At 38.9% G+C, this 22,593-nt stretch overlaps 3 protein-coding genes across 4 annotated transcripts in view; 1 reads left to right on the forward strand and 2 right to left on the reverse strand.

Moving 5' to 3' along the window:
• Positions 1-266: 266 nt before the first annotated feature.
• Positions 267-4,401, forward strand: hpdb (4-hydroxyphenylpyruvate dioxygenase b; the record flags this gene model as incomplete). The annotated part of the gene is given in 14 exon segments (XM_014007198.1): positions 267-284; positions 424-450; positions 598-660; positions 894-998; positions 1,303-1,345; positions 1,868-1,950; positions 2,077-2,166; positions 2,278-2,381; positions 2,466-2,543; positions 3,095-3,257; positions 3,349-3,420; positions 3,501-3,623; positions 3,715-3,831; positions 3,915-4,401. Coding segments are annotated over 14 exon segments (1,182 nt in total). The 3' UTR covers positions 4,026-4,401.
• LOC106516707 (histone-lysine N-methyltransferase SETD1B-A) lies at positions 4,151-17,057 on the reverse strand. Its single transcript, XM_014007196.1, has 17 exons — positions 16,905-17,057; positions 16,682-16,786; positions 16,156-16,426; positions 15,963-16,075; positions 14,874-15,857; positions 14,088-14,768; positions 13,883-13,999; positions 13,739-13,787; positions 13,469-13,650; positions 11,774-11,894; positions 11,314-11,694; positions 8,969-9,931; positions 8,585-8,751; positions 8,347-8,472; positions 5,967-6,086; positions 5,684-5,821; positions 4,151-4,853 (listed from the first exon to the last, which is right to left on the reverse strand). Exons 1-17 carry the CDS (start codon positions 17,034-17,036, stop codon positions 4,680-4,682), a joined length of 4,824 nt encoding a protein of 1,607 aa, XP_013862650.1. The 5' UTR covers positions 17,037-17,057; the 3' UTR covers positions 4,151-4,679.
• An 886-nt stretch (positions 17,058-17,943) lies between these two features.
• Positions 17,944-22,593, reverse strand: part of LOC106516709 (calcium release-activated calcium channel protein 1) — an 8,121-nt gene continuing 3,471 nt past the window's right edge. For both annotated transcript variants that reach the window (XM_014007199.1, XM_014007200.1), the window contains one exon: positions 17,944-21,536. In XM_014007199.1, coding sequence (XP_013862653.1) covers positions 20,994-21,536 — 543 coding nt within the window. In that variant the 3' untranslated portion in view covers positions 17,944-20,993. The remainder of the gene's footprint in view (positions 21,537-22,593) is intronic.

Consider the following 22,593-nt stretch of genomic DNA (forward strand, 5'->3'; position numbering starts at 1 on the left):
TGTGTATGTATTGGTATTTGTTTTCCTCTAAGCATAAATCTGTGCATCGATCTGACAATTAATGAAGACAATGAAGTTTGTTCAAACCTGCAACATCTAAACCTGTTTTTTTTAAGTAATTGTTGTATAACAGAAAACATGCAGGGAGCATCACCACTCTCTCCTCCACCAATACCAGCTCCTCACTGGTGGGAGTTGGCTCGAAGACCAGTTTGCTCAGCTTTTAAATTCAGACGTTCACAGAGGGTCTCATTCTGACAGGCGGGTCAACGACGAGCAACATGGTGAGTTATTGTTCAGGACTGAATATGTCATATTTTTATTTAAGCGGAGATTTGAGACATTTGTATCAGTGTGTTCAAGTGCAGCTGCTCTTTTTTCCTGTTTTAATAACAACCATGTGCTTATTGTTGTCAATTACAGACGACTTACACAGACAAAGGAGAAAAGGTAAATAAACTAGGTGATAACTGCAAGGCTACAAGGTTTTAATCATTTCTATTTTGTTTTTCTGTTATTAGAGTTTGAAGATGAAAAGTATTATTTATTTAAAAAGAAATGCTTCATCATTGATCCACTTTTTCTTCTTGCCTTCAGCATGAGCAGGGCAGGTTCCTCTGCTTCGATCACATAACCTTCTGGGTTGGAAATGCAAAGCAGGTAAGTTGAGTGTTTAAAAGTTTGGGGCTATCTGATACTTTTGGAGACCCCACAAGGTGAAGACATCGTAACACATTTAATATCAAACTACTATATATACTGTATTTCTGAATTACGGCACCTCCAGCTTTAACAGAAACAGGAGCAGATCCTGTAACCAGGAGATGGAGCTAGCACACAGACTGTAATGAATGACTTCACGTGGATTTTATTATCTTCATTGTCTCCAACAGGCTGCATCATATTACTGCAACAAGCTGGGATTCGAGCCCTTGGCTTACCGAGGTTTGGAGACAGGCAGCCGTGAGGTGGTGTCCCACGCAGTCAAACAGGGGAAGGTAAAACCAAAAAACACATGCAGAGCCTGAAGGGATAAAAAGTCATCCCTGAGAAAAGAAAATAAAAGGTCCAGTCAGTCATTATTTTGTGATTTTTCAGTTCAGCAAATAAATCAGACATGGTTTTGTCAGCATTAACTGCTGAGCATTGATTGATAAAATTAGTTTAAACAGCTTTACTTGTAAAAAAAAACATTAAAATGTGAAGTTGTTACCAGCACCAGCTTTCATTAAACATTTAGAGCAGACTAAGCTGTTATGTAGATATGTAATTAAGCTGTAATTGTTCCTGTTTTCTTCTCAGATCATTTATGTGTTTTCATCTGCTCTCAATCCTGACAACAAAGGTACAGTACTGATCCGCAGCAGGACAAGGTTAAAAATAAAGTGCTTTCTGTTCTTTTTAAACAGGATTTCACTACTTGTTAAAAGTCTAATAGTTTTAATTGGGATAATTTATCCAGCAAAGTTTGCCACAACTATTAAATATTTATGTTGTCTTGTTCTATTTTTATTGGCTTTTCTTTAATTAGAAAATGACTCGCGTTAGGATTTACTCAATATGTTCCTTTCCAAAAGAAATCTGTTTGTATTTTAAATTATTCAAATACCTGAGTTTGTGCTTGTGTGCCCACAAAATTAGGTTTAGCAAGAAAGATTGAAAATCTTAGTCCTGAAGTGATTAAATTTTATTTTCTAATCAATCTGCTGACAGATCAGAAGCAGTAAAAAATATAATAATAATAATAATAATAATAATAATAATAATAATAATAATAATAATAATAATAATAATAATAATAATAATAATAATAATAATAATAATAATAATAATAATGATAAAGGCTGAAAAAGGTGTCTGTTTTCAGAGATGGGTGATCATTTGGTGAAGCATGGAGATGGAGTAAAGGACATTGCGTTTACAGTGGAAGACTGTGACTTCCTGGTTCAGGTAATGCTATGAGTTTTATTCTGAAGGAGGGAATTTCCAGCCTTTTTTAACTCAAACTCTCTTCTGAAGCTCGATTAAACCAAGTGAAATTAACTTGAAGAGATGAACCTTTGTGTCAACATACAGAAAGCCCGGGAGCGAGGGGCTGTTATCATGAAGGAGCCTCACACTCTGGAGGACAAGTGGGGGAAAGTCAGAGTAGCTGTGCTTCAAACGGTACCAAACAACACCAACTGAGCGTCCTCTAAAGTTGAACCCAACATTCCATTCAATGATTCATAGCTATAAAATATACTATCTACAAACCAGTGGTTTTGCTTGTTGCAGTATGGCGACACCACACACACATTTGTGGAGAGGACGGGCTACACCGGGCTGTTCCTACCTGGTTTTCACACCACTCTGTTCAAGGACCCTTTTCTGGCCAAGCTGTGAGTGGACATGTTATTTTAAAATCCCACACATACTCCTGAATAATGATGCTAAAAATAATGCTTTTGTTTTATGCGGTGCAGACCTGCAGGAAAGCTGGACTTCATCGATCACGTTGTGGGGAACCAACCGGATGATGAGATGGTTCCAGTTGTAGAATGGTAACAAACACTCATATCTAGTCCCTGTCCAGTTTCTGATACAGACCCTGCTGTTGAAGTCTTTAAGCCGAATGTGATCTGGCAGAGTCTAAAGAGTACTGGACTCTTACATAACTGTCTTTTTGGCATGAGGCAGGGATCTGGATGACTTTGCAGTTTAAGGAGGAGCTTCAGTGGTTCTTCACATCTGGAAGCCGTTTGCCCTCATTACACTACAAAAGACATAAAATGTGGAATTAGGCAGCTCTCGAAAACAGCGAGCCCATTGGGTAATCTAGGAAAAAAGGGGGTGTAAAAAGGGCTAGAGTTTAAAAAGAGTAGACTTTCCTGTTTTACAACCCAGTTTTTATTACAGATAGGAGGAAATATTTCCGACACTTGTAACAAACAAAAAACAAGCATCTGAAACCTTTTAACGCAACGCCCCCAGCACAAGCAGCTTTGAAACTATTCTAGCTTTTCATAGCTTTCTGAGATGTTTTATGGTCTACAGAAGCCGAACCAAGCCTGAGGTTTGAGTTCACACACCTGATCTCTGGTTGGTTTACCAGGTACCGCAAGAACCTTCTCTTCCATCGCTTCTGGTCCGTGGACGACAAACAGCTGCAGACTGACTTCAGTGCCCTGCGCTCCATCGTCGTGGCAAACCATGAGGAGACGGTGAAGATGCCCATCAATGAGCCTGCAATGGGAAAGAGGAAGTCCCAGATTCAGGCATGTGCTGTGAAGTCTGACACAGACAAGACAAAAACATAAAACAATTTTTGTTTGTTTTTTAACTAAAACCAGTTTCGTTAACTTCCAGGAATATGTGGAGTACTACGGAGGAGCAGGGGTGCAGCATATTGCCATGAACACATCAGATATAATAACAGCTGTAAGACGATAAAACATGATGATTCCCCAGGTTTTTATCGACAACCTCGTGAAAAGTTTGACTGCATCTGCTGTTTGCAGATCCGTAACCTGAAGGAGCGCGGCATGGAGTTCATGTCTGTGCCGGACACCTACTACGACCAGCTGAGGGAGAAGCTGAAACACGCAAAGATCCAAATATCTGAGGACCTGGATGTCCTGCAGGTCAGACAGAAAGTTGCATCTGAACAGAACTGAACATCTTCTGGTGGTTTAGACAGATATTATTAAACATAATTATCTTGTGACCTTACAGGAGCTGAAGATCTTGGTGGACTACGATGACAAGGGCTATTTACTGCAGATCTTCACCAAGCCGGTCCAGGATCGCCCCACTGTGTTCTTAGAGGTCATCCAGAGACACAATCACCAGGTGAGGGTGAACTATCACTGCAAACACACTCAAACAAACAATCAGAATGAACTGCATCTCACTGTTTAACATTTTCCTTACAGGGTTTTGGTGCAGGAAACTTCAAGTCTCTTTTTGAAGCTATTGAAGCGGATCAGAACGCTAGAGGAAATCTGACAGTTCTCACACCAAACGGAGATTTAAAACAAATGTGAACCTAACCGCAAATAAAGTCTGCTCAAGTTCTCACACATGCTACACCAGTACTTTAAACTAGTTACACAGTAAGAAAATATCAGTAAATGTAATTATCTTTGTTTTTTCCTTGAACTTTTATTTCTTTTAGTGTCACTTTACAGTTTTATGAATTCACAGAGAAATTGTCACAAGTTAAAAGGCGTGGTTATAAAATATTAACAGGGAAAACATTCCAAGCTTGACTCAAGCAAAACCCATTTAAAGCTCTCGTAAATGAAAACATATCTGCAATCAGGACAAAGAAGTCAAAAGACCTTTTCATGTAGAGACATTCTGCAAAAAGTCTGAAGGTCCATTACTTTTCCTTTTGCTGAAATAAATACTTTGAATGTGCCAACTTGTCCTTTATTTCACTGCTGTATGAGCATTTTGACATGTTTGATAGGATATTTGACAAAGCTTTACAAGATTAAATCCCTGTCTATAGACAAATTCAAAATTCAAAATTAAAAGTCCCATTTGTGTTGTAAGCACAGTTTAAAACAGTTTATAAAGTCAGGATTCACTGTGCAGCACCAACACTAGACTGTAAAGATTTAGACTGTAAAAAATAATAACTGGACTGGAAGTTCATCTCAGACATCCATACAGTCAAGCCGCTTCATTCTAGTTTAGTTCAGGGATCCTCGGCAGCTATCTGCTCCACACAAACAAGGAATCTTTGTTTCCTCAATGGGAAACTTGTAGTCGTATGTGATTTCCTCGTTGACACTTATTGGCTGACGAGAGTAGATCACTATCTTCTTCTGAGACTCCACAGTGATGATCTTTGCGTAACAGTTGGGCTGTAAGATAAAAAGACATGAGTGCAAACCGTTTAGTTTACAATGTGATTTCTCATATGTTCAGAGTTGATTATTACTAAGGACGGGTATCAGTAAGACTCATTGATATTGTTCATTGATTTGGTATTTTGACTGCACTCTTACCAATGCTTGTCTGTGGGAATAAAACCAAAAACAAAGTATGAATAAGCACTGCTTTTATCTTAGAACAATTTAAAACACACGGTATATCAAATTAACTTCTTATAGATTTGCAACTCCAAAGTAAAAATAAAGTTGTAAAAAAATAAATAAATACTCACTTAACACTCTCTGTTGGATGTGAGACAAACAGAGATTTAATTTATGTGGCTCTAGTAGTAGGCACTTGGATAAATGCGCTGCCTGACCCAGGCAGTGTGTGGCTCAGGTTTTTGTGATTTTTTTCCCACTTGTTTTAATGCTTATCCCAGCCTTATCATTTCAAAATCTATCTTAATGTTTTACATAGTTTGTTTTCTGCTTTGGTTTGAAAAATTGTTACGAAACTGTGACGCGCACTATGTTTATGGAGCTCCGTAATTTTTTTTATGATATAATGAAAGTTAATGGAGCACTTGCTTACTAATTTTCAGCCTTAAATCCTTAATGGGTGATCCAATTAAAAAAAACTAAACAGTTTTGGAATCTGTACATAAAGCCTTACGAGTACAAAAAGGAAAAACAGCTCTAAAATAAGTTCAAAAATTTGATAAAAGTCCCTGCTAGCAGAGAAAAAAAGTTTTCTGATTGGTGACTGGTTTTGGTACTCATCCCTAATTATCACCACAGCATCACCGGTTTTTACTCACGTTGCAGCTATGGTTGATAAATCTGGCTAAATTCCCCCATTTAGTGGCATCGATGATGGTATCCTGATCAACACGAAATAAATAGCTGCTTCCAATGCCCTCCTCCTCGTATTTCTGCTCCCTCAAGTCTGCAACGACCTGAGGAAAAAAACAAACAAACATGCTTGTACAAGACAAGCGATGCTGACGACACTCAAGCCTCTGGAAACTACCTAGAACTACACAACAGAAACATGGAAACACCCAAGTGTGGTCGGTTTCTGGAGCTTGTGTTGGTTTTTACCTGTCTGATGATTTGCCCCACGTACTCAATCACCATCTCATCCGCTGCGATAGGCTCCATGGCAAACAAGCCCCACTCATGGATGAAACTTCGGGTGAAACGGATCCTCTTCTTTCGAAACTGACATATAGAAAGATGAAGAGATTCACGCCACAATTAGACTTGTTGCATTTGAAAACAGAGACTTCAGTGAATTTTTACAAATGTTTTAATTAGACTGCACTTTAAACTGCTGTGTTATAATTACCACTTTTTTCTTGTATAATGAAAAAGGTTTAAAAACACAAAGTAACAAATTCCTTTGCTCCATCTAGAGAAAAAAGATTGTATGATGTGGTATGGCTCAGCGTTTTTTTTTAAAGTTCTCTGATGTCTGTCACATAATTTAAAACAAACATTATACTGTAAATATCTCATGTATACTACCTGGCCAAAAAAATAGTTGCCACCAAAAAAAATAAGGTCACTAATATTTCGTTGGACCGCATTTAGCTTTGATCACAGCACACATTCTCTGCAGCAATGTTTCGATAAAATTCTGCAACGTCACCAGATTTATTTCCACCAGTGTTGCATTAATTTTTCACCAAGATCTTGCATTGATGATGGTAGAGTCTGACCGCTGTGCAAAGCCTCCTCCAGCACATCCCAGAGATTCTCAATGGACTCTGTGGAGCCAATCCATGTGTGAAAATGATGTCTCATGCTCCCTGAACCACTCTTTCACAATAAGAGCCCCATGAATCCAGTGTATTCAGGTAGTCAGCTGACCTCATTCTTTGAGCACAAACTGTTGCTGAACCTGGACCTGACCAACTGCAGCAACCACACATCATAGACCTAGGCCTGCCACGATAGTCAATAAATCAATTAATTGCACGATAATTTTTTTTGAGGTTGGTAAAAAAATGAGGTAGATAAGTTTCATTTTCCTGCTTGTTTGTTTACTTCGTCTCTCTCCCTCACTGTGCTCCGCTGCACAGGAGCTCAGCTGACTCCTCCCCTCCTGTTTTCTTAGTGTCGGGAGGAGTGAACTCTCGCTTTAGCATGAGAGCTCGTAGCAATAACAAACTAAAGAAACGTTTCAAAGCAGAACGCGGCTGCTGCAGTGTCGGAGCAACTGCAGAGCCTGAATTTCACTGCAGGGGGAGAGGGAGAGAGAGAGGAGGAGGAGGGGTGGGGGCTGAAACTCCCCCAGACCCGCGAGAGAGAGAGAGAGAGAGAGAGAGAGATAGGAGGAGGAGGGGTGGGGGCTGAAACTCCCCCAGACCCGCGACAAACTCGTCAAGACTTTACCTGTGGCTCCCAAAAATAACAGGAAACTTAAACGCACCATCTGTGTTTTAACAAAACACCCAAAAAAACCTGTATCTGTCCCAACAACTCATGAGGAAACCTCTGAACTGTCTGATTTCCTCCCCCGCAGCGCTCTGACTGTCCCCTCCTCTCACACACACACACAGACACGTTTGTTCGGACTTTGCATTGACTTTCATTCATTTACCAGTATTTCCTATTACCATTTAACCCTAAACCTAGCCTAAACTTTACATAGGATGTGAACTGGGCTTATGTCCCCATAAGAAACAGTGGGTCCTCACCAGGCTGTGTAGTTTGCTTCATCTCTAAAGAGATGCTGCTCTTTAATATTGTTTATTTACTGTCTTAGTTGTGTGTGGTGTTTAATTTACATTTTGTTGTTCTTTGTTCGTTTGTTTTTTCAAGTGCATTTTTGTTGGAGACTGAGAGTCCACTTTGTTAAACATTCTTTAAAAATTAAAGTTTATAGATTTATTACACTTACATCTTACGCTTTTATAATTATTAGTTGTAAAACGGTCACCAGGCAATATTATCGCTTATGGCAATAAATTTTGAGACAATTAATCGCCCAGCAAAATTTGTTATTGTGACAGGCCTACATGGACCTTAATTAAACCCAGGCGGCCCCTGTTTTTTGGCCAGGCAGTGTATCTCATACAGGTTAAATTAGTGTGTGGTAGACTAACAGACTTGGAGCAGTTGTGTGTTTTCTGCCTCTGCAGCATCACATGCTGCAAGGATCAAAAGAACAGTATGATGAGATTTGAAACTGTATGTGTACGATGAGAAAGTTCTGCCTGCGTTCAGTAAATAACACAGTTCATGAAGCTAAACTAGTGTTTAAAGCTTATTGACTATTTTCACAATGCATGTTAAATATTTTGAAATTAATAGTCTAATTCAACTTGACGGTCGGCAGTTTTACATTTTATACATATTTTGGAAATGCAGTTGACTAAATTCTTATGCTCTTATTCCTATTTATTTATTTTCAGTTGCTTTGTGTGATGAACATAAGTGAGTTACTTAAACCAAGTTATAGTAACACCAAGCTTACCTTAAGCTGGTTGAACTTGACCAGGTCACTGTCGCAGCTGAAAGAGGACAGTAGGCGGCGCTGTTCAGACCTGAAATCAGATCCAGCTCGCAGTGATGTGGGTTGCTGGACTGAAAGAGACTTTCCCTGTAGGAGAATAAGTTGACACTTAATTAAAAATAACTATGATGCATAACTATGATGAATAAATAAACCCAAACACTGAGGTCATTGCATTTTCTGATCTTCTGATAAATACCTGAGCACTTGTAGACTGAAAATCAGCAGCCAGTTTTGTGTTGTTGAGGTATTTCATTTTATCCTTCCTGCTGATTTTGTAGAAGCCTTCAGTGCGAGCAGACTCGGTTCTGTGGACTGGGAGCCAGGACGTCAGTTCTTCACTCCTCTGTGTTGGGATCTTGGTCAGTGAGCAGCAGTTGAGGAAGTGAAGCACAGAGCTGTGGACTGATGAAATTAACAGAACTTCTTTATACTGTATGTATATAAATCCTAGTGAAGACCATAAACTGTTTGATATACCCAAGCCTTTGCACTATTATCATCATCATCATCACCTTATTTAACCAGGAAAAACATCGTGAAATCACATTTACAAAACACAAAACTGGGCTGTAAAGGATATGAGGATGAGGTATCCAGTGCGTGTCACTGAGCCACCCCCCACCATCGTCCTGCTCCTGCAGCCTTTCATAAGTCAGCAGCAGCAGCCTGGCATCTTCTTCATCCAGGCCCTCCTTCCAAACACCATGAAGAATTTTCTTCTCCTCACAGACAGAACGCCACCTGTGAAGATGACGTTTACAGGAAAGAGAGCTACACTCCTGAAGCCATCGCCGCCGATGACGGGCCCTGCTTCTCCTCTTCAGCCGCCTCCAAAGTTTTTGCCTCAGTAAGGAGTTCTCTTCATCCAAAAGGTCAGGCATGTTCTCAAGTCCCTGCAAGGGCTTCGTTCTCACACCTGAACTCATGTTCGCGCCACTACCATCGGCAGAATCAGAATCAGAATCAGAAAGGCTGAACGGAGACGATCCTGCGATGGGAGAAACTCTGAGAGAGTTGTTGCGTGGCAAAGATTTTGTGGCGCTCATTGTTTTTGTTTTCCTCGTGTCTCTTTGGGGGAAGAAAACGTCTCTTCCAGGAGTCTTCGGGGGCGTGATGTACAGACTGCTTGACGGAGGTAGAACACGTGGCGGGCTAATGAAAGGCAAACACGTTGCGCATCCTTCTGAATTCACTATCTCTTGCTCACTTCTTTCCTCCCTTCCAGGAGTTTTGGGCCGCTCCTCAAATGGCGGGTACGAGGCTGGCAGAAAATCAGAGGAAGCTACAAGAACCTCACTGCATGCCGAGAAGAGGGAAAAGACTTCGCTGGATTCGTCTGAGTCTGCACTCGCCAGCTCAGCCACGATCCCCTTGCCTGGTGTTGGTGGTCGCTCGAGAGGTGGAGACGTTGGTTTGATTTTGATTTGATGCTCAGGATCACCGTCCTCAAAGCAGCCTGTAGGAGTGAGAGGCCTCAAGTTGTTCTCTGGAGGCTCTGCCGTCCAATCAGGCTCTCTAAGTTCCACATCAAGGTCTGGCTCCACTGCCACACAGAATAACAAGAAATGACTTAACATACGTACGTGACATATTTATATTTTTATAAAGCCTTTTGGAAAGACTACAAAACTAAACTCTCTGGTTTCATGAATTTAACTTACATCAAGCATTATCTACAGCTGTAAAAATATCTAGTAAAAAAAATTGTTGAAAGCTTTTTGTCAAAAATAAACATTTTGACTTATATTTTTAAAAATATCACATTCCTTGATGAAATTTATTTCAGGGTTATTATAGTTTACTAAAACTAACTAGATAACAAAAACTGTGATTGAAAAATCATTTTAGTTAACTAAAATAAATAAAAACTGTAATAAAATGAAAAAACGATACTAACTAAAACTATAATTTTTTTACACTAAAACTAACTGAAATTATAGATAGAATATCCTTAGTTTTAGTGTTTGTTAATTTATTTTGAGCCATGTTGATCTTTTTATTTTTTCAAATTGAGTAGTTTCACATTAGCTTTGGGCCGTAACAACACTTGTTTACAGTCTGCTGCTCAGCATCGTCTGCCAAATGATGACAACCAAAGTTAGGAGAAAGCAGCAATGTTCACTTTGTGATTTCTTTGAATATGACTGCGAGAAAAATAAAAGCAAGTGTCTTGTAGTGGAAACAGGTGATAAAACAGGTGGAATACTTCTCAAGGAAAAAACTGCATGAATCAAACTCACACAAGATGGCTAACTATGACTATCTTGACACACTAGCTTCTCTCAGTAGCTCCCATGAAAAACAAGCAACAAGTAGCACCGGGTTGGAGACAACTATTGTCATTGTCCTAAAATAATCGTCCAAGTCCTTAGTTGGCAAAATTGAGTTACACAATTATTTTAGGAAGACTGCTTAAATATTGACCAAATAGCTGTTGTTTAGTTAACTCACAGAAACATTACAGGCTGGAGGATGCATGGGCAAATAAACTAGAAAAAAACTAATAAGGCAACTAATAAAAACTAAACTAAACTAAAAATAAGCATTAAAAATGCAATAATAACTAATAAAAACTAGCAAATCTACTGTAAAAACTAATTAAAACTGACTGAATTAAAAGAAAAGCGTTACAACAAAATAAAACTAAACTACAATGAAAAATCCAAAACTATTATAACCTTGATTTATTTTACCCAAACCATACCAAGTTTATACAAAGATTGTTATGAAAACTGATATGTGATGAGGATGATGCTCCGCCACTCCAACACCAAATTTTAGCTCACTGTCTGCAAAAATGACTGAGTTAAAGCCAATTTTGTGCTCGCTAAGTTTGAAACCAAAAGTTATCACTTGTATGTTTACTGTTTATGATTATTTTCAATCAAAATAAAATTTGGTCCAGAAAAACAGCAAACAAATCACCTGTGAGTTCGACATCCGAGAAGGACTGTCTGTTCCAGGTTTCACTGGGTTGCAGCTCCGTCACAGAGTCCCTTGTGTCTCGCAGACAGGACGGGTGGTCTGTCTCTGTCTGCTCCCTCTCACACACGTCTAACCAGTGGGTCAGCTCTAACTCCAGCTGAGCACCAGGGGTCAGAGGAGCTGAGGGGCTTGGTGGTACCGACTCTTCGTCTGAGGATATCACAATACACTCTACGCTCCGGTTATCCTCGTTATCCTCCATGTCTTCATACTCGGTGCTGATGTCAGAGGACAGGTCCTCAGAGCTCTCTGAAGAGAACAACTCTGAAGAGTCCGATGAGAACTCACTTCCTTCTGAGGCGAAGCTCTCTGACAAACTCTCTGTCGTTGACAAGAGAAACAAAGGCATTTATTTAAAAAATGTTTAATAATTTATGTAAAAAAATGTATTTTAACATACCATTATCTAAACACTGTTCTTCAGTTTGACGGACGACAGCATCATCTTCCATCTCTTCTAGTGCTGTGTTTTCTTCATCTCGCTGATTAACGTCTTCATCGTCATGATTATCTCTGTCAGACTAATTAGAGCAACAATTCCATTTTTTAGTCTATAATAGTTTACAATTCTTTATAGTTGTTATTTTATGTTTATTCGTTTTAATTTAAAAACAAACAAACTCACATACAAAAAATACATATCAAATAAAAAATGAAAGGTAGCAGAAAGAAGAAAAAATCTTATTATATCTGCCCCTATTTATATATACTATAATAATAGTTTCAAACAATAACAAAACAAAAACTTCAGCTCCTAAACAGCAGCTCTTATAAATACAAATTATAGAATTTCATATTTCTTTAACAAATATTTTTTTATCATTCTTTTAAACAAATTAATTGAGCCAGCATTTTTACAATCACTATCCAGAGTATAATAATAGTTTCAAACAATAACAAAACAAAAACTTCAGCTCCTAAACAGCAGCTCTTATAAATACAAATTATAGAATTTCATATTTTTTTAACAAAAATGTTTTTATCATTCTTTTAAACAAATTAATTGAGCCAGCATTTTTACAGTCACTATCCAGAGTATTGTATATTTGTATTCCTTGGACTGAAGTACATCTGTCCTTTAAATTTATTCGAATTTTAGGTTTTACAAACATTTCTACGATAATCCCTTCAGACTGTAACAACTTTCCCTTTTAACAAAATTAGATTAGATGTTCAAAGGTAATACATTTTAATGAGCCTTATACATAAGCTGCAAAATATTATAATCAACCAACTCGTAAAATTTCAATAATTTCAACTGATAAAATAATGTATTTGATGGGTGACAGTAATGTTTTCTAGTGATAATTCTTATAGCTCTCTTCTGCAAAATAAAAATAGGATTTGTAATTGTTTTACATGCTTTACCCCAGACTTCAATACAGTATAACAAGTGTGGAACAATTATTGTATTATATAATGTAAACAGTGCTTTATCATTAAATTACTCCTTTACTTTGTACAATACTGCAATAGATTTGGCTATTTTTGTTCTTAAATAATTTATGTACTTAAAATAATTTATCTGAGATTTCCATGTCAGTTTTTCATCAATGATGACACCCAAAAACTTCACCTCACTGACTCAACAGATTTCAACACCATCAACTTTAAACTAAATATTGATAGTTTTATTTTTATTACTGAATATCATATAATTAATTTTGTCCAAATTTAATGATAATTTATKAAGTTTAAACCAAGATTGTACTTTTACAAATTCTGTTTGTATCATTTCCAACAGACGTTCTATGTCTTTACCAAAACAAAAAAATGTGGTGTCATCTGCAAATAAAACACATTTCAACAACCCTGACTCATTTACCAAGTCATTCACATTTAAAAGAAATAACTTTGGTCCAAGTACAGAACCCTGTGGAATTCCATATGTAATGTTGCATAGTTCAGATCTTATTTCATTTATTTGTACAAACTGTTTCCTGTCTTTAGATAACTAGATAGCCACTGTAATGCTGGTCCTCTAATGCCATATTTATTTAACTTTTCAAGAAGAATACTGTGATCAATGGTGTCGAATGCTTTCCTTAGATTCTAGTTTCTAATATTAACAAAACTTTTTTTTTTCAGAATTTACCATGATCTGAGGATCATCAACTGGAACAGAAAGTTCTGCTTGATTTGACGTGAAATCGTGATTTTGAAGTGTATCGTTGTCTCCTTTCCCTTCATCATCACTGTCAAGCTCTAGTGGTCTCGCATGCCTGCGCTTGGCTCTTTCAGATGTCGCCATCTCGTCCCCCTGCTGTACATTTTGGCCTGCTTTGAAGGAGAGGGACATATTAGTGTGAGATAAAGTCAGAACTGGACACTCGTTAAGTTTTAAAAACAAATAAAAAGCTCTTACCAGGGCGTTCATTTTCATTTTCTATCTCTTCTGATCGTTTCCTTTTTACCTGCATGACAAATGTTTATAGTTTCAGTGTTTTTTGCATTTAATTTAAACATAATTCCGTATTAAAATGCTTGTGTATGTCACAGAATATTTTACTCTGAAGGATGGAAGTGGAGGCCTTTTTCCCGGTCCGCTGACGTGACTGAGGGGATTCATGAGTTTCGGTCTCTCTTCCACACTTGGGGCTAAACTTTTTAAAGGAGACGCCTGGACCTTGAAACAATAAAGCAACAATTAATAGCTGAAAAGTGTATTGTCATCAAAATAGTGTGTTTTGCCTGTGTGTGTGAGATGAACTAACTTTCGTTTTCTTCTCTTGACTGTCCCACCAGTCCTCAAACGCCTTGAAAGCAACGCCTTCGATTATTTTCCGCGTAATATCCTTCTTGAGGACCGATTTCAGCTCGTCCATGAGCACGTCCAGAACTTTTTCTGCCGTGATTTTATGTGGATTTTCTTTCGCAGGGGTCTGGTAGTCTGGCGGCGGGACAAAAGGGTTAAATATGGGGAAAGGTGGAGCGAGCCAGGGCGGTCGAGGGAATGGGAACGGTGCACTCCCGTGTCTCGGAGGATTGTCCTTATTTAAGGGGGCTTGGGGTCGCATGGGCACAGGAAACACGGGGAGGGGAGGGGGAACAGATAAAGGTGGAGGAGGCACCAGAAAAGGCGGCGGAGGCAGAATGGATGGAGGCGGTGGAATAGGTGGAGGGGGGATGGGGATGCCTGGAGGGGGTATCCAACCTGGTGGTGGGATGGGGATTGAGCCGTTAGGTAGGCGAGGTGGGACAGGAGGGATAGATGGAGGGAAGGGAGGAATGGGGAAAGGGGGTACTGGAGGACGTGAGCTCCCAGCTGGAAGCAAAGGAGCAGGTTTAGGGTCCATATGCAGGGGGGGAACAGTGAACGGAGAAACGGATGGGAGCGAGGAGGTGTCTCTCACTTCAGACTGCCTCATAATTAAGTGATCTAGATTTTCATCCGCCTGAGTAACAAAAGAATCAGTTACATAAACATTTTCACATGGAAACAAACTGATAATTACTTAAATATAATATATCTACGACATCAATAAATCCAGAGGAATTACCTTTGAACACGATAACAGCAGAGACCTTTCTGCCGATTCTTCCTGTTCAACATAAACCACATCCTCACAGGTATCGACCTCAGGTGGAGACGGGGACAGGGAGTTTGCAGTGAGAAACAAAACCGCTCGATTGGTTTCATCTTCCTCCTCTTCAGCGAGCGAGGATGAACCGACGTGGACAGCATCGCCGCAGGAGCGCCGGCGGACGCGCGTGAAGGGTTCAGAAGGCGACAGCAAACATGAGAGAGATTCATCTGGGGATGGAATATTAGGAGGGCTGCGAGGTGAGTTCGGGCTGTCTTGGAAGCATTCGTCGACTCTGAAGTAGGAGTCGCCAGGAATCCGACGGCTTATCAGCAAACTTTCGATGCGAGAGTCCAAACTCTCTTTCTCTGGCTGGTGGTCGTCGTCTGGGGACGAGGCTGAACACCTGTCGGCTGGGAAATCGATGCTCAAGATGCTGAGAGAGTCGCCGCTCTGTGTTAAAGTTGTGGACGCGAAGTTAGGTGTGTGTCCAGACTCGTGAAAGGGGGAGGCAGGGTCACATGAGGCGTCGTTGTCGGTGGAGGGTTGAGAATTGTGATTCCACAACAAAAGCCGGCGGCTGCTGTTTTGTTTCGGTGTCGATGGGCGCGGCTCAGAACGCTTCAAAATAAAGCTGACGTTTGAAACCTGGTGAGATCCCCTGGGATGTCCTGCGGGTTTACGGCGGCAGAGGGCCTGTCCTAAATGTTTGTGAACACTGTAGGTAGAGGGCTCCCCCTGCAGGACAGGGGTCGCCTGAAGACTGGAGTAACAGGAGTCCTGAGAGAGAGGAGTCGCAGAAAAGCAGGGAGTGCGGGGGGTTCCCTGAGACTGCGGTGTTAAGCCAAAGCTGCAAGGAGTGTCCTGCCATAAGCTGGAGTAGGCTGTGTCTAAAGAGAGGGGGGTAGCAATGCTGGCAGGGCTGCAAACACTCAACAACTGCTGCGTGGCTGCACTGCCCTGCAGGAGAAGAAGAAAAGAGAAAAAAAAAATTGTGAATATTAGGGAAACATCTTGACTTGTTCCAAAAAACGATCAAATTTTCACAAGCAGCTTGAGAGTTACCAGCAAACGGTCGACTAAGCTCTGCAAAGCTCGCTCACTGCATCCCACCGGTAACGTCCAGGGAGTGTACAGGCCACTGAAGAGCAGCTGCAGGTATCGTGCTCTGTTTGCACCTGAGGAGGGCGTATAAATAAGTCAGCCAACTCTACAACATCCACACTTAGACTTTGCCACATTCAGAACCCATACCTACCTTTAGGATCAACTTCCACATGAATGATGTTCCCCATCACAGACGTGCGGTGGAGGCACTGCGCAGCCTCTCTCGCCCCCCTCACTGTGTCGAAGACTACCTTTGCGATTCCCAGGTGCTTCTTGTTCTTGGGGTTGTAAAATATCTCCACGTCTTCGACGTTCCCATATTTGCTGCACATGTTAGTGAGAAACGTCTCCTTTACGTTGTCATTCAGCCTGGAAAATGTCACTTCTTTGGGAGGAACGGGGCCGACGTACCATTCATCAACCTGTAAACAACCAGAGGAACTTTTACTTTTGTTTCTCGTCACCATAATTGATTATATGTTTAATAAAGCTTATATGTATGTTTTGGCACACTGTATTGTATCTAATTTGTTATAATCTTTAAAAAAAATGTTGTATACATGTTTTTTTAACTTTTGAACTTTTTTTTATTATGTCTTTGTATGCATAAGTACTATGCACTTGCTGTAACATTAATTGCCCTTTTGGGACCTGAATAAATCTGAACCTGAATCTACCTTAAATTTAGGAAGCAAAAGATCAGCCTTGTTGTGTTTGCTCCACAGGCGGCAGATGCGTGGATCTCTGACTGTGTCCACAGGAAACAGACCTAAGTCCTCAACCTGCAAAATAAAAGCCCTCATTAGAATTTAAAACACACTATATGTTGATGTTTGGCCTTACATGATATAAGGAGTTTATTAAGATGAAGCAATTATAAAATATATTCAAAGTACTCACGGGAATGTTAAAAAATTGCCCATCAAAGCGGCACACTTTGTACAGTCCTTTTGTCAACGCGGGGTCAATCAGCAACTTACAACTGTTCCACTGCTGAGGCTCTTTCTCTGTGTTTTGTTCGTCGCTTTCCATCACATTCGTCAAAACCTGGAATAAAACGTCAAAAAAAATAACCATATGGAGCCATTTTGTGGCAGGTAGCGATAAGCTAGCTAGTTAAGAGTCCACTGGAGGTTAACACGCCCCAACAGGTGATGGAGAGCATCACCTGTATCCTTATCTACACGATAACAGGCGGTATAAAACACTAACCTGCCTGACTATTCAAAGTTAGTTTAACGAACTGCTTCTTATCTTACCGGTGAAGCTGAAGTTTCGTCCTCTGAGCCGCCAACATTGTTGCAAAGGTGTGGAGATTTTTTTATGTTTTTTTTTTTTCTTCGTCACGCAGGTCGGGATAATGTATTCATCCGCAAGGAGACTGAGAGGAAATATAGATCCTTCCACTTTGCGGAAGGATCTTTTCATCCACAGCTTAAATTTTATTAGTGGCTTCTTATTTAAAAAGTAAAGTAAAGTAAAGTAAAGTAAAGTAAAGTAAAGTAAAGTAAAGTAAAGTAAAGTAAAGTAAAGTAATTTTAGTAAGTTTAGTTAACCAAAAGTTGCAATAACACACTGAATCTATGAAAAAAAAGGGTTGCTGTGTGGTTTATTTGACATAGCTAATTCTTTTTTTTTTTAATTCCAAATGATTTGAATGTAAATATTTTTCTACAGTAATTGATTCTACAGATCTTTAAACCTAATCCAGACATTTGTGGTCAGAAAAAGGAAATATCAACAAAAGTTGCAGCTTAGTATTTCTTGAGGTAATACACAGTAAATGTGTTGTTTTCCATTTGGGATAAAATGTGTTGGTATTTGCAGATCTAATGAAGATATATAAAGATGAAGATGGCGTCTGACTGAAACACCAGATGATAAAAAAAACATTTAAAATTATATTATTCTTTAACGACACGGCATAACAAAAGCACAGTTAAAGGCCTCTTATTCATCCCTTTATTATCAGAATGTAAACACTTTTTACTGTTGATCTCAATTTTCTCACTAACGTATTTTAAATGATTAAGTAGCACAAAAAACACAGATCTTGACTTGTGGTGCTTCCCCTGCCACAGCAGCATGGTGATGATCTGCTTTGATATTCTGACAGTATCATCATAAGCATCTGGTTGTATAAGTCAAACTATTATCATGTTTTAAATAATCCTAATCTGTAGCAATGCTAGTAGCATTTCTATAACGGAGGCCTGTCTGTTGTCAGATGCAAAATCCTGATTTAGTTTCATCCAAGCCAAATATTTGAGTCACATCTTAGTTACATTTGCAACAACTGGGGACAAAAGTGTCGCCTCACACACATCAGAGTGAGAAACCAGCATGACAACTTTCTGTGTGGTTTTCCTTTTCAGAACCAAAAATAAGAAACATGAAGATTGTGGCGTTTCCTTGCATACCAGCACAACATGAAATGAAAAGCAATTTGTCTGACTTTATGACTGACGCAGAAGCAAAACTTACAATAAATACGTTTAATGTAAAGCTCACAAAATGCTGTGCTTTGACACATAGTGACAAACAACCAACTTAATAAATATACAATAAAAATAAAGAAATGTAACACATCTTCACTTGAATTGCTGACTGAAAATGTACAAGGGTCTTGGGTTTAACCTTTCTGATTCAAACACTTGTGACTAAAACAGTCTGTACGGTCATTTTCTTGTTTTACAAATATTAAAGTCTGATTGAGTCCATCTGAATCGCAAAACTGTCAATAAGAAAGCTGCTTTATCCATGACTCAGCATGAACACCTTGCATTAAGCGGGTGGCACGGACAAAACGGACACTGTCGCCATGTGACCGCAGTTTTACTTTGATGTAAACAGAGTAATGGTACCCAGGTGACTGTGACAAAAAAAAGGATTAAAGCTTAAAGAAAATTAAAATAAAAAATCTAAACCTAACCAACGTTTAACCATGCTCAACACAAAAAAAAAACTCTCACACTCTTTATTTTCTTGCTTTATGGTAGTTGTTCAACAACCCATGGCGTCACAGCTAGCAACCTTTTAACAATTTACTTTTTACGAGTTTCAAAATCAAGATGATTTTGAGTAAATTATCAACACCATTAAAAAGCAAACATACAGTATGAGCACAGATCCAGCCTCACATTGCTGCCAAAATGACCCATTTAGATTACAAAACATATTTATTAAAGTGTCTGTGGCACGCATTTCCTACAAATACACAAAGCGGAAAAAAGCACCTTAATATCTAATAAATGTAGCATAATACATGATTTTACACATTTTGTCACATAAATGGCATGTTTTCTTTTTTAACTTAACGCGGCCAAAGTGAAACAGGAAGTGACAACGTCGAGGAATTATTTAAAAAGGGGAACTTCCTGGGTTTTGTACGAACTCTCTTCATCTCCCTGTTGGTGAATCGAAATAATCTAAAGAAACATTAGATTCTTCACTGCTGCCTGTGCTGTTAGTTATTGTAACAATGCTCTGTTTACGTATTCAACTCCTACTAATACACACGTAAACATCTCTACAACTGGTCATCTCAGTTGAATGACGTTTTTTTAATTATTATTATTTCAATCCGTTATAGAGATGTGATGTTCATGAAGACGTTACGAATCTTTGAACAGATCTTTACAGAGAACGATAAAAACAAAGCTGCAAACAGAAAAGTCATTCCTATTTTTTTACTCCTTGTAATACCTTTATTTTTTTAATCGTTCCTCCTTTGTTTTTTCACAAACAAAAAACAAAACAAAAAGGCAGAGGGGTGGAGTATAGCAGCTAAGGGGGGAAAGAGGAGGGGGTGTTCTGCTTGACAAAACACACGACGGAGTTACGTTGGGAGCTACATCCTCACGTACTGTGTGGGCCTATGTGATGATGTTTAAAATCGAATGGCTCTAATAAACAGATTTACGAAACACACGGCTCATCAAGATCTTTAAAGAGTCATTCTCCTACCTCTATGTTATCATTGTCATATTTCCAATATGATGTATTTTTCATGAAAAGCTCATGTCACAGGCACTTTGATGTACTTTGGTTTGGTGAAATTCACTCTCCAACGTTTAATATTTCTGTGTTCTCTTGCTGCACAGAATCTGATGGTTAACATTATGCACCGTTTCTTCAGAAACTTTGAATGGTGTTGCTCAAACACCAATTCCCTTTCAACAAACAGATCTTTGGTGATTTTTACAGTAAACTTAAAGAAAAATGCTCCTAAAATATTGTTAGTCAACCTGTAACAAATCACAGCATTAAGATCTCATAAACCAGCAAAAAAAAAAAAAAAAAATTAAAATAACTTTGTTCCATAGGTCTCAAACAATGAGTCATCTTGAAAGATGTGTTCATTTATAAAGTCAGTAAATATGATGACTAATACAGCTAATGCACATTTAAGAAATCCCTGTAAAAAAGTAAATGCAGCGGTTTTGGCACACAGTATACAGTTCATATAACTCCATTTAAAACTGTTTCAGTAGAGCTGTAAACTAGAAAATAAAAACATCTACAGTTTGAAGGACTGAATCTGTTTTTTCACAACTTGTGGTACCTTATTTTAAACAAATGAAAGCAATATAAATATGCTTCTTATCACACTCTTAACCTGATGTGAGCTACATTTGGTTCTTACAGTATAAATGTGCCCTCATAAAGCAAAGCAAAAGGGCACTTTACCACAGTATTCAAACCCTTGAGATTTTACTCCTGGGTTATGTAATCTGGCTGTATGATGAAGTTATACAGCCATTTTTCAAGATGAAAAAGGCTCACCAAAAAATAAAAGCTTAAGCAAACTGTGTAAACATGCAAAATCTAAAAAAAAAAAAAGCCTGAGCCAAAACATGCAATGCTCAGCAGATGATACAGTGTCAACAGAAACCCATCTGAGCTCTTCTGTTGGACATAAATATAAAGCTTTTATGAGTGGTTTCAGAGTGAAATGGCTGCTGAAGGTCCCTGCCGCTCTCTTCTCCATCAGGGGAAGTGAACAGCTGCCTTCAGGTTGTCATTCTCAGACCGGTTATCCAGCTGTTCCTGCAGCTTGATCACCTGGTCCAGCTCTCGGATCTGCCGGTCCGTTTTGTGGCTGACGAGCGTGCGGTAAAAGTGGACGGCGAAGACGATGAAAACGAGTCCGAACGGCACCATGATGCAGGTGGACGCGATGGCCGCCGCCTCGCCGGAGCTTATGGTGCCGTTTTGCGCCTCCTTGGTGAGCGGCAGGAACTTCACCCAGCACAGGAGCATGACCTCGGTGAGGAAGAGGAGGGTGCCGATGACCGTGGAGAAGGCCCAGGCCAGCTCGATGTAGCGGTGCATGCGCTCGTGAGGAGACTCGTTGACCGAGTTGAGGTTGTGGACGTTGCTGACCGCCTCCAGGTTGGGGAGGATGCAGGTGCTGATCATGAGGGCGAAGAGGTGCACCGCAACCAGGATGGTGGTGCAGGCGCTGAAGGCTATCAGCAGTCCAGGAGGGTAGTCGTGTCCCGGCTCCAGCTGGACCTCCACCATGGCAACCTGTGAAAAATATAAAATATATCAAACAGACCTGTTGATGGCTTTATTAATATCATTTTTTAGAAAATCACACAAGTAGAAAAAAGTACACTTTTTTATTTTTAATGCTATTGTCTTAAAATGATGAGTTACTTATTCCAATGTTTGCAGAAAAGAAAGTTTTTTCCCTAAATAATTTATCTCCAGAACTCTAAAAAGAAGCAGGTTCATTAAATTAAAATGTATATTTTATATAGGAGACGTTATTAAAGCATAAATTAAAATACAAAGTTTATTTGCAAGAAATGTAGAAATGTAATCTCTTCCACAAGCAAAGATGAAGCAAAGATTGACCAACTTCCTTCTTATTAGTAAATCTGATTTGTTTGTTTTTTTGTCATATAGACCTTTAATTTTACCATAACACTGAGTAATATTAATATTAGCTAAAGTATTTTTTTCTTTTGATAACAAGTTGTTCAAAACAACACAATAATGAAAAATACATTTAGTTCATAGACAAAGTGTCTTGAATGTAGCTCAATACTTGACTATTATTTTGACAAACAGATTCCACAACATCACTGATAGCTAAAAGTATAATTTTTGTACATTTTTTTAAAACAGTTACTAATGTAGCACAATGTCGTGCAAAAGACCCTGGACATTCGTTCCCCCATGTTACTTATTTGTGTTTCTCTGGACCAGGGGTGGGCAATCATGGTCCTTGAGGTCCGTAGTCCTACATGTTTTACATGTTTCCCTGCTCCAACACGCCTGATTCAGTCACTGAACTGCCTCTTTGAAGTTCTGCAGTATGGAGGACTGAAACTGACATAATTAAAAATAAAAACAGAAATAGATAAATAAACATTTAAATAAATAAATACATTTGAAATGCACCAAATAAATTAAAAAGGAGAACTTTACCTCATGTTTTATTATTTAAGTGACCTTTAATTTATTTTTCCAGCTTAGTTCCAATAAATTATATATTTTAACATATAATTTAAACTTTAATGTTTTTCATATATATTTTACATAATTTTTCTATTTACTTGTACATGCATTTGTATCT

The sequence above is a fragment of the Austrofundulus limnaeus genome, unplaced genomic scaffold (genome assembly GCF_001266775.1).
Source record: "Austrofundulus limnaeus strain Quisiro unplaced genomic scaffold, Austrofundulus_limnaeus-1.0 Scaffold40, whole genome shotgun sequence".
Classification (NCBI taxonomy): Eukaryota; Metazoa; Chordata; class Actinopteri; order Cyprinodontiformes; family Rivulidae; genus Austrofundulus; species Austrofundulus limnaeus.

Coding starts and splice junctions, on each gene's coding strand:
- LOC106516707 (XM_014007196.1), bottom strand. CDS start 17,036: ATGGAAAGCGACGAACAAAACACAGAGAAAGAGCCTCAGCAGTGGAAC. Junction 14,769..14,873: donor TGCTGTTATCGTGTTCAAAG/GTAATTCCTCTG, acceptor TTTGTTACTCAG/GCGGATGAAAATCTAGATCA. Junction 6,087..8,346: donor TCAAGTTCAACCAGCTTAAG/GTAAGCTTGGTG, acceptor TCTATATGTCAG/TTTCGAAAGAAGAGGATCCG.